Source organism: Rhododendron vialii, chromosome 6a (assembly GCF_030253575.1).
Source record: "Rhododendron vialii isolate Sample 1 chromosome 6a, ASM3025357v1".
NCBI lineage: Eukaryota > Viridiplantae > Streptophyta > Magnoliopsida > Ericales > Ericaceae > Rhododendron > Rhododendron vialii.
Window position 1 is genome coordinate 42,375,616 of NC_080562.1, and position 20,674 is coordinate 42,396,289.

General features: G+C 39.4%; 2 protein-coding genes across 3 annotated transcripts; both read right to left on the bottom strand.

The window, feature by feature from the left end:
* Positions 1-706: 706 nt before the first annotated feature.
* LOC131329762 (transmembrane emp24 domain-containing protein p24beta2-like) lies at positions 707-11,398 on the bottom strand. 2 transcript variants are annotated; one of them, XM_058363142.1, is made up of 12 exons: positions 10,989-11,398; positions 9,895-10,213; positions 9,454-9,594; positions 9,226-9,357; positions 8,715-8,927; positions 7,912-8,136; positions 7,085-7,432; positions 5,656-6,156; positions 3,506-3,706; positions 1,662-1,848; positions 1,417-1,524; positions 707-1,157 (listed from the first exon to the last, which is right to left on the bottom strand). In XM_058363142.1, the coding sequence occupies exons 1-12, from the start codon at positions 11,318-11,320 to the stop codon at positions 1,024-1,026; spliced, it is 2,841 nt and encodes a 946-aa protein (XP_058219125.1). In that variant the 5' UTR covers positions 11,321-11,398; the 3' UTR covers positions 707-1,023. The 2 variants fall into 2 exon arrangements, with proteins under 2 accessions (XP_058219125.1, XP_058219124.1); XM_058363141.1 differs by lacking the exons at positions 5,656-6,156; positions 7,085-7,432; positions 7,912-8,136; ... (3 more) ...; positions 9,895-10,213; positions 10,989-11,398 and adding an exon at positions 4,208-4,334 and having other exon boundaries at positions 3,506-3,718.
* A 1,258-nt stretch (positions 11,399-12,656) lies between these two features.
* LOC131329684 (cellulose synthase-like protein E6) lies at positions 12,657-19,245 on the bottom strand. The gene is made up of 8 exons (XM_058362987.1): positions 18,891-19,245; positions 16,871-17,189; positions 16,430-16,570; positions 16,220-16,351; positions 15,705-15,917; positions 14,861-15,085; positions 14,041-14,388; positions 12,657-13,360 (listed from the first exon to the last, which is right to left on the bottom strand). Exons 1-8 carry the CDS (start codon positions 19,220-19,222, stop codon positions 12,821-12,823), a joined length of 2,250 nt encoding a protein of 749 aa, XP_058218970.1. The 5' UTR covers positions 19,223-19,245; the 3' UTR covers positions 12,657-12,820.
* Positions 19,246-20,674: the final 1,429 nt, after the last annotated feature.

Sequence of the window (20,674 nt, forward strand, 5' to 3'; positions counted from 1 at the left end):
TATATGTAAAAAAAAAATTTATGCCAAACTTTTATAGTTTCGCCACCACTAAATTTTTTTAGTATACATTTCGCCACTGCTAGGGTAAAATCCTGGTTCCGTCCTTGTTACCATGTGAAGCTTGCTCAACTTTCCTCTGCTTCCAATATGGGCCATAGAGCCTGTCTGTGAAGTAATAGAACCTTTATGTCCACCGAGTGATAGGTTTTGCAAGTTTTTTTCCCAGAGTCGGTTTCACTAGTATCATTTTTTCGGTTCCCGTATGCCTTGTTTCATTGGACAGGACAAGCTATTCAATTGCAATGGGCTCATTGGGCTGGGTTTAACCCAAATCTGCCCAAGGAATGCTTCGTGAACCAGAAGGGGAGGCATAGAATCTGTTCTTTCTGTTGCCCATTTTGCAACGGAAAACGGGCAGATGGTCTGTCTTAACGATATATGATCAGATATTATGGTATTAGGGAGGTGCTTCCAATGGTATTTGTATACTTGTGAAAGCATTAGAGGAAAAATGTCAGCGTTGTCAGATGCTACCATATCCTTTTTTTTTTAAACAGCACCATATCCTGTTATATACTACTAAAGAACACTAAAAACAGTATCCTCCTGCTGTGAGAGCAAACAAAAATCAATAGCCAACCAGCTCAAACAATCACAAGATTTTAGTGCACTTCCAGTGCGAACGACAATAAACGCTAGAAAGGTCGGTCACAAAATGGTATGTGCTTAATGATTTTTCTGCAGCTGTTTTGCAAAAATCACAAGATTGGTTCCCTCCATACAATACGGCTAACATTTTTTTCTGTGAGAAGTTGCTCGCCAGCCTCACCAGTGTAGCCGTCAGGCTGACAAACCAACAAAATAAGTATGAAAATATTTTTAAACTGAGTCATCTGACAGTCACAAGCCTCCAATTTGAATTGCTAATCGAGGCTAAACATGTTTCTGTAAATAAGAGAGAACAAAGACCAAAAACCCAGGTCCAAAGTTCTACAATCATAAATATCCCACACGATGCAAAACCTAAACTCTGGACATCCCCAACTTCCGTTCAAAGAGGCGTCGTAGAAGGTAAACTTGGAGAACACCAGCCCCTGTCAGAGCAGCTGATTGATACAAAACCTTGTGAATTGCCCTCCGGCTCATTCCTTCATTAACTACATTCCAAGTTTAAAAGCATAGTCAAATTGCGAAACGACAAACTTGCTAATCCTACAATATTGTGTCTCCAAACAATTTAATCAGAATCTAGTTAAGTCAAACATTTCCAAATGTGGAAGTAGAAACGTTCTTCCCGTCAAAGAATTTGGTGGAGAGCAAAAGTGACTAGTGAAGTCCAAACTGCTAATAAGAGTTTGAGCAGAGCCAAAATATTCAGGAAAGACAGTTAGATGGAAGTCACAGTAATAGAAATACCTATTGCTTGTTGATCAGTCTGAGCCTCTAGCCAATGCTGTTCAAATTGAATGTTGTATAAAGCCTCCTCTATCCTTGCTATTTGTTCAAGCAAAGGCTTGAGATGCTCTGCAGATGTGCATGACAGTCAGTATTTGGAAATAGTGAGAATAAGTTCTATACTTGAATGTAGAGAGAGAATGCGCTCCCTCCTAAAAGGCTAACGGGATAGGGGAAGCAAATTAATACACAGAAGCATGGCTCACCATCTTTTGCATGCTCGTCATGGTATGTGAAATGGGCTTCGTGTACATCAAAATCGATGGTTTCATGATAAGGAGACTTGTTAGTGAAGCAGAAACGGTGTAGCCCATTCTTTTGAGCCACAAACTGAAACTTCTCACTTGTCTTGTCATGAAAATCATGGATCTGCTCACCAGAAGGTCCCTTCACCTGGTAATCTCAGCAAAAGTTGCAAGTAAGTCATGTGGTGTGCAGAAAAGAGAACATATCCAAGTATAAACAGTGAGATGAAAATAGAGGCAAGAACGCATAGAGAGATGAAAGGGGATGGTCTTATTTCTGGATCTCAAATATCCTGTCTCGGCTTGGGACATAATGTGAAAGATACCCTCCAAGTTGGATTTCTCCAATCGGAACAGGGCCATCACATCCAAATAATCATCGTTTAAGGTGTCTCTACACTCTTTATAAGTTTGCAGATACTAGCACTAATCCTATGTCGGAAGCAGGAGTTATTCCATTCTCAAATATTCAAGGGAAATGAAAATGGAAATAGTGAGCAAATAATCTCTGCTTTCTGATAGACCATTTGCCAATGCACCTAGTCCCCCCAATTAGGGACTTTAAGATTGAATCTTCCCAAGTGTGAATGTACAACATAATTCAGTTTCACAATGAAGGACGGTATGCAATATTTAAATAGTTATAGAAGGAACCCACTGGTGCCCTTAAAGGTGTTTGCCACCTTGCTTCTAAAAGGCAATATAATTTTTGAGAAGGGTACACCAGACTTCCTGGATATAGTCAAGCACACCCTCCGATGCCTATAATCCCTGCCAACCTGAATAAAACATGATGGTCAACCTCTATTCAGGAAATGTCTATTCTAATGCTTTCAATCCTCAATATTCTCTTTTCTCTTAGAAAAAACCCCTACACTTCTTATGTCTTCCAAAGACTCTTGTTGAACAACAAAATAATATTCTGAAGCTCTGTTGAGTTCAAACTATTGCATGGAGTCAGAACTCAGAAGATAGATATTTACCTGACATTTATCACATGACACAACTAAACGACCGCCTTCGTCTCAGACTTAGAGAGTCCACAGTTTTTGCTTCCCCAGTGATAAACACATATCCCTCAAATAAAATATCCTTGATACAGCACAATCAAAGTTCACTGATGCGCACACACGACAAAAAGTTGAAACTAAAATTGAAAAGCCTATACCGAACTAACATACCATATGCGATGTTTGACTTATGCTTTTCATGATCAATGATGGTATAAAAAGAGAGAAAATTCGGGAATCAAGGGAAAACGTTCGGAAATCTAACAATCTAGCCATGGAAAAGCAAGGAAAAACTTCCGATCATGAATGAAAACTGATATCAAAACCGGAACTGCCTCCTACGTCCTATTCGTTGGTAAAAAATTTATAATTCAAAAGAGTTCGTATATTCCTTCCATCAACAACCTATCTCTTGGACTTCCAATGCTATAACCAAGCCATAAGATTCCAACATTCAAGTGTTCACCTTTAGGGTAGACTTTCCATTACTTTTTGCCACTATCGTAAAAGATTTGCTCCACATCAAGTTCGAAATATTCGTAACATATAAAACTAAAGGCCCCTTCACAATAGATTTCCTTCTAAATGGCTCATGCCTCATACACAGACACAAGAACTGACAAAATTGAAAATCCAGCAGTACAGCAACCAAAAACTTTGGTTTCTCGATAGTATTTATCCTTTAAAACAAATATATCAGCATAAAATAAGTGTAGAGAGCTAACTATATACCAGCATAGCACTTAGAACTCCATAAAATCAAAAGATATATCGCACAAATAATAGAGCTTTTACCACAAGATCAACCCCATCCGGAGAATAATGCCATGCGCCCTCAGACTTAATTACCACAAAGGCGAAATGAATGGTGTCCCTAGCGTACTCAACATTGTGCGAGAAGCATTCTTCCCTATCTATCACAAATCTTATTCCCAACACCTCTTGTTGAAGGCTCGATAAAACTGCGAGTATCAAAACCGCGGCGAATTCCACAAACTGCTTTTCTAGCTGAATCATAAGTCAAATAGAGCACAAATCATCTATCACTCATAGTCGACATAACAATTACAAGCCCTTATTCTGTTGATCAAAAAAGATTTGTACTTTAGGCCCGAAAAATGTGTTCTTTTTAGTGAATTCAACAGACCGATTTTTCCAGCTGAATCATAATTCAAAAAGAGCATAAATCATCTCTCCCTACGAATTGACACAATAACAACAGAATTAAAAGCCCTTACTTCGTTTAACAATAAAGATTTCAACTTTATGTTGAAAAAAGTGTTCTTTTCAGGGAATTCAGCCCATTCAACGAACCGATTTCCTTGCTGAATCATAATTCAAATAGAGCAGAAATCGTCTATCACTCGCAATCGACATAATAACTACAGAATTTCATGCCCTAATTTCGTTGAACAAAAGAAGATATGAACTTTTGGCCGGAAAAAAGGTGTTCCGTTTAGTAAGAGAGAGAGAGAGAGAGAGAGAGAGAGAGGATACCATTTTGATTTGAAAGAATTGTAGGGATTTGGGGCTTTGAACCTGTTCGAGTTGGGACGATGAAGACGAACTGTGTCTTATGATTGGGTTTAATCATAGTCAAACACTCGTTTGCTATGTTTAGGGCGGGCAAAGGTCCGGTCAAGTTTCTTATGGTCCAGTTTGGTCCGGTCCAGTTTTGGGTCATTTGTGGGCTCTTTCCGGACTTATGACAATGATCAGAATTGTTCACTTTTTAGAGCTCGCTGAAAACATTAGCCACGTGGAAAATCACATTCATTTGATTCCAGTTGACATGATTTCAAAATGCATTAAGCTTGTTGTAATCCAGTGTTGCACATTGTTTTCTTTACAAATTTAATGCATTTTGAAATCATATCAAATGGTATCGAATCAACGTGATTTTCAATATGGTTCATGTTTTCGGCAAGTTTTAAAAAGTTAACGGTTTCAATCATTGTTGCGGGCCCAGAAAAAGGCCCACAAATGGCCTAAAACTAAACGACCATAAGAAACTTGACTGGATTTGCCCCCATTTAGGGCAGGGGCCGGCGGGGTTCTCTTTTTGGAGTACAACCGGGGATCCTGTAAGGCGGCCGATTCAGCCATTCATTTCGGCAATTGACGGCTCGGATCAATAAATTTAATCCGAGCAATAGATGACTCGGATCAATAGAAAAAATCGGATTAAAACCAATCTGTTGGTGTCAAAATGGACGGCCGAATTGGCCGCCCTACAGACCCTGTAGTGCAAGCTGCAGTATAGGATTTCCAAATTCGTAAAGAGCAGGGTAGACTTGCATTTTCCAAATCCTTATTTGGTCAAATTTCATTGGAAAAGTTCATATATATTATTATTTGTACATCTTTTAAACAAAAAATATGTTCATAGGAAATGCTTTGTTGGTATAGGATTTTAAAATTTCATTTAATTACAGAAGTTTTGACTTGAGTGGATTAGCAAAAAATATTTGAAAAGTGTGGAAAAAAACCCCCCGAAGACCTAGAACTATAATCTCAAGATTGTCTTGAAAATCATACACCTAATATTTTTACTAACGCACAATTCTTAAAGTGTCAATTGAGATTCACAAGAAGATGCCTATTCGTCTTCAGTACTTTTGTATAGAATTTTCTTTCTATTCCTCCGAAAATGAGATATTAGCGCAAAGGACATGTATCCTTTCATGCATGCTGATTTCTAGATGAAAGAGCAACATGCACTTGAACAAAATCACGTTTGTTTCGAAAAATATGAAACTGCATGGGAAGCATAAAAGTTGTTATTGACACTAAAAACCATTCTTCAAATCATACACGAAACCTCGGGGTCATCACGGATATAAGATGTCCTCCATCAAATCATCGTGAAAATTCTTATAACCATTCTTTTGCTCAACCTGCCTCACTCAATACACAGGAATCAGGCATGCCAATGAAGCCAGAACAAGAGATTTAAACATAACCGAAGACGGAATCCGGCCGTTGTCATCCCTCAAGAAGAGTGCTTGGTACACCGGCAAATTAATCATAACCACTACCAAGCAAAGGCCAATTTGCACAGTCAAGCCTTCGGCAAAACCGTAACCCCAAATGATTTTCAAAATTCCCCCACCAAAGCCAAAAAGGTTCAGCAAAGCCAACGTTGCTATAACTGTGAACATGAGTGAAGAGGTTCCAAACTCCATGGTCCCTTCCTCATACCTCGCCAACACATTGTCGTCGACCACTTTAGCCGTGATGGAAAATGCAGATTGTGAGAAACCCAATTGCCTAGACACGGTGTCAATGAAGGCGAAAAGGTAGGAAGTCGTCCTTCGAAACAGCCACATCCGTTGAGAGTTCCACCATGCTTTGAGTGTGTCTCCACATGCCAGGGCCTCAGCTATGCTACAAGCATTCCTGGCTGCATATACATATGCAAAAGGCAAGAACCATAGGCTTGACACCTGAGTCATAAGTGATACGTTGGACCAAAATTTTAGACAGGTATCCGAAACAGTTAACATATAAGTGTCGGAATGAAGTGCGGTTTGTTCATCCCAGACTCCCAGCGGAGTGTTGGCAGGGCAGAGCCACTATTCTTTATTTAGGTGCTAATGACCAAAGCCATGCGTGATTTTCATGGCTTTGAAACTTCCAGAGGGCTAAAAACAAAATTTCAAAGGGCAAGTCAATCTGGAATATTAGAGACCTTCAAACTGGAATTTCAGACACTTGCACAAGATGAAAATCTCACCCATGGTCTTGCGAGTAATATTTTCTTTACAATGGGCCAATCAACACAATTGAACAATAAACGGAAAAAGCAATATTATCAAATCCTAGTCAGACGAATTTTTTTAAAACACAAGCTTAAAACAGTACTTGCCCTATAGTGGCTACGGTCCACAAGTGCAGGCCCAGTTGGATGCAATTCTGTCGATACAAGTTTCTTAACACTTGAAATTCTTTATGGGTCTATAGTATTGTCCAAAGTTTTATTTAGAGCAAGTCCACCCTTGTGCCAATGCCATATCAAAGTCGAAATTTAGCGTCAAGAATGGCAAACCCCTATCCACCCATGTGTCAGATTCAATGCCAATTTCTGGCTATGCAATTGTTAGTTCCAAATTTGGCAAAAGTGAAACTTGCCACCATCTCAGCTTCAATGTGTGGGAAAGGTGGTTGCAAACGGGGGACGAAAGGTGGTTATGCCAAAATCTGGAGCAACCCAGCCATTTTTTGGCAAATGGACATTATAACCAGCCAAAATGGCTTTGATAATGTCATTTTGGCACCAACGGGTGGTTGGTCTCCATGTTGTCCGGTTCTACTTTTTCTAGTCTACTGTGTATGCACATGCGCGCATGCTGGGAGAGGGAGGGAGGGGGTTACCTCTGGAAATAAAGGAATGCTGCGGAGCAGGCAAATAGAAGGGATGATGAGATAATAGAGCAAGGCGAAGGAATTAGGAGCCCACAAAAGGTACAGACAGTAGCCCATTTGGGCACCTAGTTTGATCTTGCCATAAGCATATGTGAAGGGGCAGTACTTGGACAAGAAAATATGAAACATGCCTTCACACCACCTCTTGTGCTGGACAAGTGATATATCTAAGGTGTTTGGAGCCACACCCAGAAAGGCCTTCCTTTCTGGATTGTAGTAAACTGGTTTCCATCCTCTGCATTGTATTGTCAATCCAGTTATGGTGTCTTCCACCAAACACATGTACATCAATCCCATCTGCAAATCAATGCATATTATCATTCCCATTTTAAGTACCCTGTGTTTGCACTTGTGATAGTCCTGAAGTCTGATAACGAGAAAATATAGGATACTTTATACCAAAGAGGATTTCTCATGAAAAGGTTCATTTTTTCTGAATTTCTCTGGAGAGTTTGAGTTTAAGTTTGATTGCTCATATAGAGCATCATCTGTGGGTTTATATTGAACATGTTTAGGGAACATTAGTTACCAACAAAAATTTAAGGAACATTTGATAAAAATTTAGCTTGTGGGTAAGAAAGATGCAAATAAAAAAGCTTAAGGAATTGTTCGTATAATTCATATTTTCTACTGGATAGTGCACATGGTTTCACCGTCCGAATTTACAACTGTGGATCCGTCCCTGCACAGATAGACATATAAATATGTGGAGAGAGAGAGAGAGAGAGAGAGAGAGAGAGAGAGAGAGAGAGAGAGAGAGAGAGAGAGAGAGAGACCACTTTTCCCCATTGTGTGCCCTTCTCATAGCTACAACTTGCAAGAACTTTTGATCCTCGTTCCAAATCATGGACAGAACTGTCTTTCGTTATGTTGCACTGACTGTTCAATTCTCCTCTGTAGTTTTTGGAGAACTTAAGTCCACAAAGGCTGTCTCTCCGATGAAAGCATCCTGTGCCACAGAACAAGGCCGCATCCCATCCATCTATGCCAGCAAGCTCAATCTTTGTGACCAACATTCCAATGTAAATGTTTCATCAGTCTCCGCTCCATGTAAAAAAAGAAAAGAGCAATGTCAAGTACTTAAATTGGTGGAATAAGGAGGGGTAAGATTCTTAGTCCAGGGGCATTTAGTCCTGGATAAAATTGGCTCACCAATTAATCACATCCCCGGTTTAGTTACCCATGGGATAAGGACCCAGTATTGATGTGAGTTAAATTTCCAGGATTAGCTAAATCACCCCATGGGACTAGAATACTCCCCGCATAGGATACGAAATTGGTTGTTGGGTACAAAAATTTCAGTACTCTTGGGGCAGGCCCAAACCCTTCCTTTTAATCACATACTTATGTGGTTTTAGCACTAAATGCATGGGATTAACACAAATGCATGGTTGAATAGATGTGATTTGGTCCAGGAGCACTGGATGATTTCTTCAAAGGTTAAAATTACAAATTTCAAAATCGTTTAATCTCATGACCTCTGGTAAACTCAGAGATTTATAGGATTTGCTATTGCGTTAACCAAATATTGGGAAGAAAAATAAAACACAAGACTATATAAGGATGTTTATATTCCCACCTTATGAATTGCACTGACTGCATTTGAATAAATATCATTCTTGGTGATGTTATCATAACTCTGCGGATATTGCACATATGATATCTTGTGGCCCCTCTCTTTATCCATGAAGAAGCAGAGTGCCTCCTTTATTGCATCTGAATTGTTTGAGTACATATCGCAGTCCACGTTAAGGATAATGGGCGCATTGCTTATTTCTGCAGATACTCTTATCTGCACATTCAAACTGATTTTAGCAAATATAGTGGATCATATGACTAGTATCTACAAGAGGATATACTAGATCTTAGTGACTTAATGTGGCGAATGAGCCAACTATAAGCTGCAGTAAATATGATTTGAGCTGATTGTGTTTTATATGTTATATAATAAAGCACAGATTCAAATGCAGCGTAGTTAATCGAGATATTAGACCACCAGGAAATGGCGATATAAAATTGCAAAAATAAGATATGGGTACGGCCAACATATGATTGTCAAAAAAAAGAAAGCTGAAAATGGGTTTTATTACCAGTGAGTTCATGGACCCAGCTTTGAAGTTATGAGGGAACTGAGGTCTCTTCTCTCTTGCCAAGTACACTAGTGTTGGCAATTTATGACCATCATCATCCACTGCATCCGGGTTCCTTCCGTCGATTAAAATCTTGTAACATGAAAAGTGCAATGTAATAACTCTTCGGATGGTTAAGAAAAAATTGCATGGTGTTTAAGTGTTTCACTGAAAAATAGGTGAAGTTACCTGTACAATGGACTGATGATCCTGCTTCATCACTTCAGAGTTCCATTCCAAAAACCCTTTGTGTTGATCCCTTATATCTTTTGAAGTACCACCTTTTTCGATGACTGATTCTATCCGGCATTTCATATCTTCATAAAGTTTCTAACCAACAGAAAGAATGAGGGAAAAATTCAAGCAACGTAATTCACAAAGGCTCCATTTTGTATCTAATATCAAACCATCCAACTCAAATCAATTGGCAATAAGTAGACGCCTCCCAAGCTCATGTAGGTAATAATGAACAATGTATGATGGGTTGTCATAGACTAATACTACCCTGCACGAGTGACTCCTGATTTGCATGCAGAGAGGTAAACATATTTTCTATTATAAGATGACAAAAGAAAAAAGGTGACGGACAACAAGCAATCAATTAAAAGAGTCTTGTCCAGAAGTATCTACCTTAATATCCAACCACTCTTTTGGAACTGTTATGTCTTTTGGGTTAGAATTCTGAGCAAAATAGGCTGCCGGAGACCTGGGTTCCACGCTGAATTTCTTGCAAAATGGTATCCAATGCTTAGAGAAACGAGAAGCCTCAAGGAGAGCATAGAAAGTAAACTCCGAGCCACCATCATCCGAAAGGTAAATGCTCAATCTATCAGGTGGGTAATTGTATGACATGACTGATAAAACTGTGCTAATCACCATTGTTGGAGGCTCTATTCTGGGATCCGCTGTGCATACATACACGTCCACAGCCGGTAACTTGTCCCCATACCTGTTGCATTTTATGAGGTTGTCAGAATGACAAAATGAAGAACATGGAATCAACCACGTAACACAATGACGTGTGTTTTGGAGTGTCAAACTTGATCCCACTATACACGACGCCATGAACGTTAACCAATTAATCAGTAAAATTGCTGCTTTCCTGCCGAGTTAGAAAAAAACAGTACTTTTTACGGATTTGAAGCGTTAGCTATTATTACAGCGACGCGTGAACTCATGTGTATGTTGTATTTTGTGTTGTTTTCTTTACCATAGTAGCCCACATGTGATGACAGGGTAAATCTATTGTCATTGCGTGATTGTGCATTTGCTTTTGAGTTGCTCGGATCGTTTGCTCAAGATCTTTTGAGGACTCGAGGAAACAAAATTGGGATCCAATGGTGGTGGCAGACTCAGTTAAGAATGGTTATGAGCTAGTTCATGGCCTGATGTTACTAGTGTTCAGTGGTTGATTTCGATGTTGGGAAAATTCCGATCCCAACCGAAACGCAAGCACAACCAAAAAAGAATAAGCACGCACAGAAAAAGAACACACCTAGTTTTTATGTGGTTCGGCCTCAATGCATGGAAAAGAGAGTCCACAGTTTAAAAAATAGGAGATTACAATGTGAGATGGAAAACTGCACTCACCATGGCACAATGTTTTTTACTCATCCACACAAATTATTCAGAGCTAAATTATTACCGATCAAAACAGTCAAGAAAATCACTACAACTAAGCAAAAAAAGCATCAAGAAAGGCTATCCAGAGAGAGAGAGAGGACCTGTTTATGAGCCTATCCTTAAATGGGTAACGATGGGTAACGTTCCACCGAACAGATAAAGTAATGATCCAGTAGAAACCAAACCAGAGCTCGGCCATGAACATACCAATCCAAGCCCATCTTCCATGTTCTTCAGCTGTTGGGATGTTTATTGACCTATACACCCATATCGAGCATATCCCAATCAACACCGTGACTGCATAAACCCTGTATGCAAGTTTACCCTTGGACACTTCTGTTTCGAATAGAGGCAGAGGCGCCTCTTCGTCTCCTCCATTATGTCCTCCCATCCCCTCTCTCTCTCTCTCTCTCTCTCTCTCTCTCTCTCTCATACACCAAGGACAAAGAGTATGCAGTATTACTAGAATTTTCAGAGGGTTTTTGACAAGAGCCAAGAGGTAGTGGAGCGAACTCTTGACAAAGGCAAGCAATTATGCAGAACAATGGACCTCAGACGAACAGTCCTTGTCAATGCTTACAGTATTATTTTTGGGAAAAAATCCAAAATAGAAAAAGTTATTTCCGGATGAGCCGCCTGCCATTGTGGGCGCCACCGTGCGTTCGCCATAATCTAAAGTTCATCTTGTACAATCCGTAGAGCGGTGTAATTATGTCAAAAATCAACTTGATCGGATACTGATAGGTATATTAAAAATTGAAATTTAATTTATAAAATAGACTTCCACGTACATTTAAACTTAAAAACTATTGACAGAATCTAAGCCGTCCGTTTTATAAACCAAAATTTTATTTTTGATATACATATAGATGTCCCATAGAGCTGATTTTTTGCGTGAATACACTACTTTGCAGGCCCTACAAGATGAACGGTTTAGATTATCGCAGTGAATACACAATGGGTCTGTGGCGATGGCGGTGGGGTTTCCGCCTCATCCGGACAGAATTTATTCTTATTTCAAAATACTTTCCAAATTTTTTCAACAATGTCTAATACACAATCAAGCTTTGTCAAACTTCAAATAAACACCTAAATTATTGACCTGTCAAAATTGCGTAGATAAGTGTGATTAAACTCCCCTCCATTATCAAACTCCACCAAACAAATGTCCCTTCTGTGTTCTTCTGTTAATTTCGCCATGCCACCAGTTAATCCGGAAAAAATCCATTTTAATCATTCGAGCTTATAGCCAAATATGTCCTACCTTTAGACTCCCCGTTAACTTGGCAAAGGAATTTCTCAAGTTGAGTTCATAGAGAAGCTACTTTTGATGTTTCATCTTTGCATTAATAAAAATAAAAATATACCATTATCGATTGGGGAAAAAAAAAAATATCGGTCGAGCTCACCTCCTTTAGTCTAGGGCTGGGAGTTGTCTTGTTTTGAGATGGATTGAGATAGAGGCCGGGGCTAGTTGGGAGTTGTCTTGTTCCCACAAGCTTTCTTCTCCCTTAGTCACGTAATCCTTCAAAACGTCGTACGCTTTCGCTCTCAGTCCTCACACAGCATCCAAGCTCTCAATCCTCGCTCTCGCGAGTTTTAGTAGGTTGTGATGTGTTTTCAAAGAAGCTTTCATGCATGTGAATTATGTGGACCAGGCATGATTCTTTGAGGTTAAGATGATGGCAGAGATTCACATAAGAAGGTGCGTATGTCCCACTCACGGTAGAGATGTTGTATTGAAAATAGGCGAAAATATGAAATTCGGAAGCCTAAAAATTGTTAGAGACTTACCATTTCAAAGTTAAAAAAATCATCGTAACCTCAAATTATAAACGAACCTCACGAGTCATCACGGATATTAGAGGTCCTTTAAATTCATCATGAAAATACAGACATTCTTATAACCATTCTTTTGCTCAACCTGCCTCACTCAATACACAGGAATCAGGCATGCCAATGAAGCCAGAACAAGAGACTTAAACATAACCCAAGATGGAATCCGGCCGTTATCATCCCTCAAGAAGAGTGCTTGGTACACCGGCAAATTAATCACAACCACTACCAAGCAAAGACCGATTTGCACAGTCAAGCCTTCGGTGATACCATAACCCCAAACGACTTTCAAAATTCCCCCAGCAAAGCCGAAAAGGTTTAGCAAAGCCAACGTTGCTATTATTGTCAACATGACAGATGAGGTTCCAAATTCCATCATCCCTTCCTCGTACCTCTTCAACACGTCGTCGCCGACCACTTTAGCCGTGATGGAAAACCCCGTATGAGAGAAGCCCAATTGCTCAGTGATGGTGTCGATGAAGGCGAAAAGGTAGGAAGTTGTCCGGTGAAATAGCCACATCCGTTGAGAGTTCCACCATGCTTTGAGTGTTTCTCCACATGTCAGGGCCTCAGCTATGCTACAAGCATTCCTAGCTGCATATACATATGCAAAAGGCAGGAACCAAAGGCTTGACACCTGAATCATCAGTGAGACAATACATTGGACCAAAACTTCACAGGAAGACCTAAAATATTTCATCCAAGTGGAGTATTTGGTGCGGGCTGAGCCATTATTTATGTCTAAATCTCCTAATCGAAATCCTAAATGAAGAAATCCAAAAGATCATGGCTGTGAATGTTCCCCATGGCTAAAAACAGATTTTCGGAGAACGAGTCAATCGGAAATATCAGAGACCTATAGATTGAAATTTGTAGACACTTTTGCATGAGGGCATGGTGTACAAGATGAAAATCTCACATATGGTGCTGCAACGTAATATCTTCTGTACAATGGGTCAATCAACACAATCGAAAATCACAGGGGAAAAAAAAGAACATTCTCAAAATTGCAATTGTTTTTTTTTTTTTCCCCCCTTCTTCTCCTAACACAACTCATCACAAGCTTAAAACCACATGGAAAATTTTGTTTTCAAAAACTCAGTACTTGCCCAATAGTGACTCCAAACCCCATCGAATGCAATTCTGTCAGTACAAGATACTACTTAAAACTTGAAAACTTTTATGGGTCTGTTGTCCAAAGTTGTACTAAGAATCTCCATGCTGTCCAATTCTACTTTTTCTAGTCTATTGTACAGAGAGAGAGAGAGGGAGAGGGAGAGGGAGAGGGAGAGGGAGAGGAAGAGAGAGAGGGGTTACCTCGGGAAATAAAGGAATGCTGCGGAGCAGGCAAATAGAGGGGATGATGAGATAATTGAGCAAGGCTACGGAATTAGGAGCAAACAAAAGGTACACACAGTAGCCCATTTGGGCACCTAGTTTGATCTTGCCACGGGCATATATAAAGGGGCAGTACTTGGACAAGAAGATCTGGAACATGCCTTGACCCCACCTCTTGTGCTGGACAAGAGCAAGATCTAAGGTGTTTGAAGCCACACCCAGAAAGGCCTTCCTTTCTGGATTGTAGTAGACTGGTTTCCATCCCCTGCATTGGATTCTCAATCCAGTAATGAGGTCTTCTGACAAACACCCGTACACCAATCCCATCTGCAAATCCATACACATGAAATGCATACTATCATTCCGATTTTAACAATGTAAATAGAGATGGATCCAAGGGGCCGAGCGATCCCAAACACTTACAAACCCCGATAATTGCACTCATTATGAGCAACTTAGGATACCCAAGAGGAATTCTCATCAAACAGTTCATTTTCCCGAATATCTTGGAGATTTGAGTTTATAACCTCAAATTATTTTTATACACATCATTGGTTTGGTTTATACTGAGCAAGTTTAAGGAACATGTGACATCAATGCTATTTTGTGGGGTAAGGAAAACACAATTAAACAAGTTTAAGAAATTATAGTAATACTTCATATCTTTTAATTATTCACTGAGCGGCACAAATGGTTTCGCTGTCCAAATTTACAATCGTGGATCCATTCCTGTACAGATGTATATCTGTGGGTATAGAGAGAGAGAGAGAGAGAGAGAGAGAGAGAGAGAGAGAGATACCTCTTTTCCCCATTGTGTGCCTTTCTCATAGCTACAATTTGCAAGAACTTTTGATCCTTGTTCCAATTCATGGACAGAACTGTCTTTCATTGTATTGCACAGACTGTTCAATTCTCCTCTGTAGTTTCTGGAGAACTCAACTCCGCAAAGACTTTCTCTTCGATGAAAGCATCCAGTGCCACAATAAGGGGCCCCGTCACATCCATCCATGCCAGAAAGCTCAATCTTTGTGACCAACATTCCAATATAAAATATCCATCAGTTTCAGTGGAATAAGGAGGGTAAGGAGTCTTGAGAAGAACTAAAATCAATGGAATAAGGAGGAGGTAAGGATTCTTAGTCTAGTGACACTAAATCCCAGATAAATTCAGCTTGTGAATTAATCACGTCCCCGGTTTAGTTAGGCATGGGATAAGGAACTCACTATTGATCTGAGTTGTGAGATAAAATTTCCAGGATTAGCTAACTCAACCCATGGGATTAGAATAGTCTCAAGGAGAGGATACAGAACTGGTTGTGGGGGGGAAAAATTTCAGCGTTCTTCAGGCAGGCCCCAAAGGCCATTTGTAATCACGTATTATGTGGTTCCACCACTAAATGCATGGAACCAAGACAAATGTGTGGTTGAGAAGATGTAATTCGGTCCAGGAGCACTATATGATTTCTCCACAATCCCCACCCTCGGACTTGCAAGTCAAACAAAGGTTAAAATTTAGACATTACAAAATAGTCTAATGTTAGGAGCCCTGTTATACCTCAGAGATTGGTAGGATTTGCTGTTGTGCAACTAAAAATTGGAAGAATGATAACACGAAAGAGTTATTAAGGATATCAGTATTCCTACCTTATTAAACGCACTGCGCACATTTGAATAAATGTCATTGTTGGCGATGTTGTCATAACTTTGCGGATATTGCACATACGATATCATGTGGCCCCTTTCTTTGTCCATGAAGAAGCAGAGTGCCTCTTTTATTGCATCTGAATTATTTGAGTACATATCGCAGTCCACGTTAAGGATAATTGGTGCATTGCTTATTTCTGCAGATACTCTTATCTGCACATTCAAACTGGTTTTAGCGAAATGCAGTGGATCCTATGACTAGTATCTGCAAGAAGATGGGTAGAGCTTAGTGACAACGTAGCAAATGAGCCAACTATAAGCTGCATTATACATGATTTGAGCTGATTGTATTTTACAGGTTACAGAACAAAGCACAGATTCGAATGTAACATAGTTAACAGAGAAATTAAACTATCAGGAAATGGCAATACAAAATTACAATAATAATATACTGGTATGGCCAAGATGCGATTGTCAAAAAAAAAAGAAAAGTTAAAATGGACACGGTTTATTACCAGTGAGTTCATGGACCCAGCTTTGAAGTTATGAGGGCAATGAGGTCTCTTCTCTCTAGCCAAGTACACTAGTGTTGGCAATTGATGACCATCATCATCCACTGCATCCGGGTTCCTTCCGTCGATCAAAATCTTGTAACAGAAAAAGCACAACGTATTATAATTGCATGGTGTTGAAGTGTTTCACTGGAAAAAAAAAAGTGAAGTTACCTGTACAATGGACTGATGATCCTGCTTTGTCACTCCAGAGTTCCATTCCAAAAACCCTTTGTGTTGATCCCTTGTATCTTTTGAAGTACCACCTTTTTTGATGACTGATTCTATCCGGCATTTCATATCTTCATATAGTTTCTAACCAACAAAAAGAATGAGGAAAAAATTCAAGCAATGTAATTCACAAAGGCTCCATTTTGTATTTATTATCAAACCATCCAACTCAAATCAATTGGCAATGAGTAGACGCCTCCCAAGCTCATGTAGGTAATAATGAACAATGTATGATGGGTTGTCATAGACTAATACTACCCTGCATGAGCAACTCCTGATTTGCATGCAGAGAGATAAACATATTTTCTATTATAAGATGACAAAAGAAACAAGGTGACAAACAACAAGCAATCAATTAAAAGAGTCTTGTCCAGAAGTATCTACCTTAATATCCAACCACTCTTTTGGAACTGTTGTGTCTTTTGGGTTAGAATTCTGAGCAAAATAGGCTGCCGGAGACCTGGGTTCCACGCTGAATTTCTTGCAAAATGGTATCCAATGCTTAGAGAAATGAGAAGCCTCAAGGAGAGAATAGAAAGTAAACTCCGAGCCACCATCATCCGAAAGGTAAATGTTCAATCTATCAGGTGGGTAATTGTATGACATGACTGATAAAACTGTGCTAATCACCATTGTTGGAGGCTCTATTCTGGGATCCGCTGTGCATACAAACACGTCCACAGCCGGTAACTTGTCCCCATACCTGTTGCATTTTATGAGGTGGTCAGAATGACAAAATTAAGAACATGGAATCAACCACGTAACACAATGATGTGTGTTTTGGAGTGTCAAACTTGATCCTACTATACACGACGCCAAGAGCGTCAACCAATTAATCAGTAAAATTGCTGCTTTCCTTCCGAGTTAGAAAAAAACAGTACTTTTTACGGATTTGAAGCGTTAGCTATTATTACAGCGACGCCTGAACTCATGTTTATGTTGTATTTTGTGTTGTTTTCTTTACCATAGTAACCCACATGTGATGACAGGGTAAATCTACAGTCATTGCGTGATTGTGCATTTGCTTTTGAGTTGCTCTGATCGTTTGCTCAAGATCTTTTGAGGACTCGAGGAAACAAAATTGGGATCCAATGGTGGTGGCAGACTCAGTTAAGAATGGTTATGAGCTAGTTCATGGCCTGATGTTACTAGTGTTCAGTGGTTGATTTCGATGTTTGGAAAATTCCGATCCCAACCGAAACGCAAGCACAACCAAAAAAGAATAAGCACGCACAGAAAAAGAACACACCTAGTTTTTATGTGGTTCGGCCTCAGGGCTGGCCAGGGGGTAAGCCCCGCAAGCCAGCTGGCTCGGGCAACCCCCGGCAAGGGGCAACAAAAAAAAAAAAAATTGTATGTATACAAAAAAAAATAGAAATCCAGCAAAAAATATATTCAGGGGCATCATCCAAAAAATTTTGTACAAATTTTTTAAAAAAAGTAAATATGTATGGTTTCCATCTACTTAAAAAAATTATGATACTTGAGAAAATTAGGAGGGTAAAAGAGAGGTTTTTATATACCTGGGGTAAATAACAAATAAAAAAAATTTAGGAGGGCAAATTATTAAGAGAGAAAATTAGGAGGGCTATCAGATAAGAAGAAAAAAGAAAAGGGACGCTATAGTCAAAACGAGAAGGGATGGATGATGTAATTCAAGCTAAATGGACAATATAATCTTGTTTTTGTCCTTTTTTTTTTGCTTGTATGTCTTTTTTTTATACTTAACACTAGTGGACAACGAGCCCTGTTATTCACAATAAAGATTTGCAGACAACCACATAAGGAAAAACTCGTTTTGGCCCATTTCAGGTCCCACAAAAATCTAGAAAAATATCCATAAATTTTTTAATATTATTTTATGGAACCATGTAAAAAATTAGCTACAACAGACATCAGTAAGTGTTACTTTTGAATTCATATGGGCGAATTGAACAGTTTCGCCCCAACGAATCCAAAAGTAATACTTACCGATCGATACCCCTTGGAGCCGATTTTTTACAGGGCCCCATAAAAAAATATTCAAAAATTTTGGATATTTTTCTAGATTTTTGTGAGACCCGAAATGAGCCCAAACGCATTTTTCTTTGCTTGATTCTCTACAAACCTTCCCTGTGATTAGAATTTTCGAGTGGGCAACCAAGCGGAAGGTTGGGCTTGGGCAACCTAAAGGTCGGGGCCCGCACTGTTCCGCCTCAATGCATGGAAAAGACAGTCCACTGTTTAAAAAATAGGAGATTACAATCTGAGATGGAAAACTGCACTCACCATGGCACAATGTTTTTTACTCACCCACACAAATTATTCAGAGCTAAATTATTACCGATCAAAACAGTCAAGAAAATCACTACAACTAAGCAAAAAAAGCATCAAGAAAGGCTATCCACAGAGAGAGAGAGGGGACCTGTTTATGAGCCTATCCTTAAATGGGTAACGATGGGTAACGTTCCACCGAACAGATAAAGTAATGATCCAGTAGAAACCAAACCAGAGCTCGGCCATGAACATACCAATCCAAGCCCATCTTCCATGTTCTTCAGCTGTTGGGATGTTTATTGACCTATACACCCATATCGAGCATATCCCTATCAACACCGTGACTGCATAAACCCTGTATGCAAGTTTACCCTTGGACACTTCTGTTTCGAATAGAGGCAGAGGCGCCTCTTCGTCTCCTCCATTATGTCCTCCCATCCCCTCTCTCTCTCTCTCTCTCTCTCTCTCTCTCTCTCTCATACACCAAGGACAGAGTATGCAGTATTACTAGAATTTTCAGAGGGTTTTTGACGAGAGCCAAGAGATAGTGGAGCGGACTCTTGTCAAAGTAAGCAATTATGGAGAACAATGGACCTCAAACGAACAGTCCTTGTCAATGCTTATTATTTTTGGGAAAAAATCCAAAATAGATAAAGTTATTTCCGGATGAGCCGCCTCGGGCCCACCGTGCTTTCGTTGCGATAATCGAAACTGTTCATCTTTACAATCCGCAGAGTAGTGTAATCACGCTAAAAATCAACTTGTTCAGATATTGATAGGTATATTAAAAATTGAATTTTGATTTATAAAATAAACTTTCATGAACATTTGAACTTAAAAAATTATTGGCAGAATCTAGGTTGTCTGTTTTATAAACCAAAATTTCAATTTTGATATACATATGGATGTTCCATAAAGCTAATTTTTTGCATGAATATACTACTTTGCATGCCTTACAAAATGAATGGTTTAGATTATCACACGATAAGGCTATGGCGGTGGGGGTTGGGTTTCCGCTTCATCCGGATAGAACTTATTCTTGTTTCAAAATACTTTCTAAACTTTTTCAACAATGTCCAATACACAATCAAGCTTTGTTAAACTTCAAATAAACACCTAAATTATTGGCCTGTAATTCAATTATACCCCTGTCGTCTAAATTCATCAAATTGGTGCCTGATTTTGATGACTTGGACTAACGATTTGTCAAAATTGCGTAGATATGTGATTAAACTCCCCTCCATTATCAAACTCCACCAAACAAATGTCCCTTCTGTGTTCTTCGGTTAATTTCGCCATGCCACCAGTTAATTCAAAAAAAATTCATTCTAATCATTCCAGCTCATTATCAAATATGCCCTATCTTTACACTCCCCGTTAACTTGGCAGAGGAATTTCCCGAGTTGATTTCACAGAGAAGCTACCTTTGATGTTTCATCGCATTAATAAAAATAAAAATATACCATTATTGATTGGGGAAAAAAAAAATCGTTCGAGCTCACCTCCTTTAGTCTAGAGTGATCCTCTCTCTTATTGGTTGAAATAGTATGGATCCCACCACAAAGTGATGTCATGCTTGACATCACTTTGTGATGGGGTTCACATTATTTCAACCAATAAGAAAGGGGGTTCACATTATTTCAACCAATAAGAAAGGGGGTTCACCCTCTTAAATGGAGGGTTAACGAAACTCAACTCCGTAGTCTAGGGTTGGGAGTTGTCTTGTTTTGAGATGGATTGAGATAGAGACCGGGGCTAGTTGGGAGTTGTCTTGTTCCCACAAGCTTTCTTCATCCGAAGTTCAAGACTACCGAAAGAATTTCAACGAGTCGCCCAACACGATTGAAATAACATAAAAGATACATTGAAAACTCTTTCTTTTATTGTTTGTGTTTTATCTGTACACACCTCTCTTGCCTTCTCCCTTAGTCA

Bases quoted from the DNA above. Each gene is read 5' to 3' on its own strand.
- LOC131329762 (XM_058363142.1), bottom strand. From the start codon at position 11,320: ATGAGAGAGAGAGAGAGAGAGAGAGAGAGAGAGAGAGAGGGGATGGGA. The intron at 9,358-9,453 runs GTAACTTCACCT...TCATGTTACAAG, and splicing joins ATCATCAGTCCATTGTACAG to ATTTTAATCGACGGAAGGAA. The intron at 1,158-1,416 runs GTATTTCTATTA...CTTGGAATGTAG, and splicing joins GACTGATCAACAAGCAATAG to TTAATGAAGGAATGAGCCGG.
- LOC131329684 (XM_058362987.1), bottom strand. From the start codon at position 19,222: ATGAGAGAGAGAGAGAGAGAGAGAGAGAGAGAGAGAGAGGGGATGGGA. The intron at 14,389-14,860 runs GTATCTCTCTCT...ATGGATTTGCAG, and splicing joins GCACACAATGGGGAAAAGAG to ATGGGATTGGTGTACGGGTG. The intron at 13,361-14,040 runs GTAACCCCTCTC...CTGATGATTCAG, and splicing joins GCATTCCTTTATTTCCCGAG to GTGTCAAGCCTTTGGTTCCT.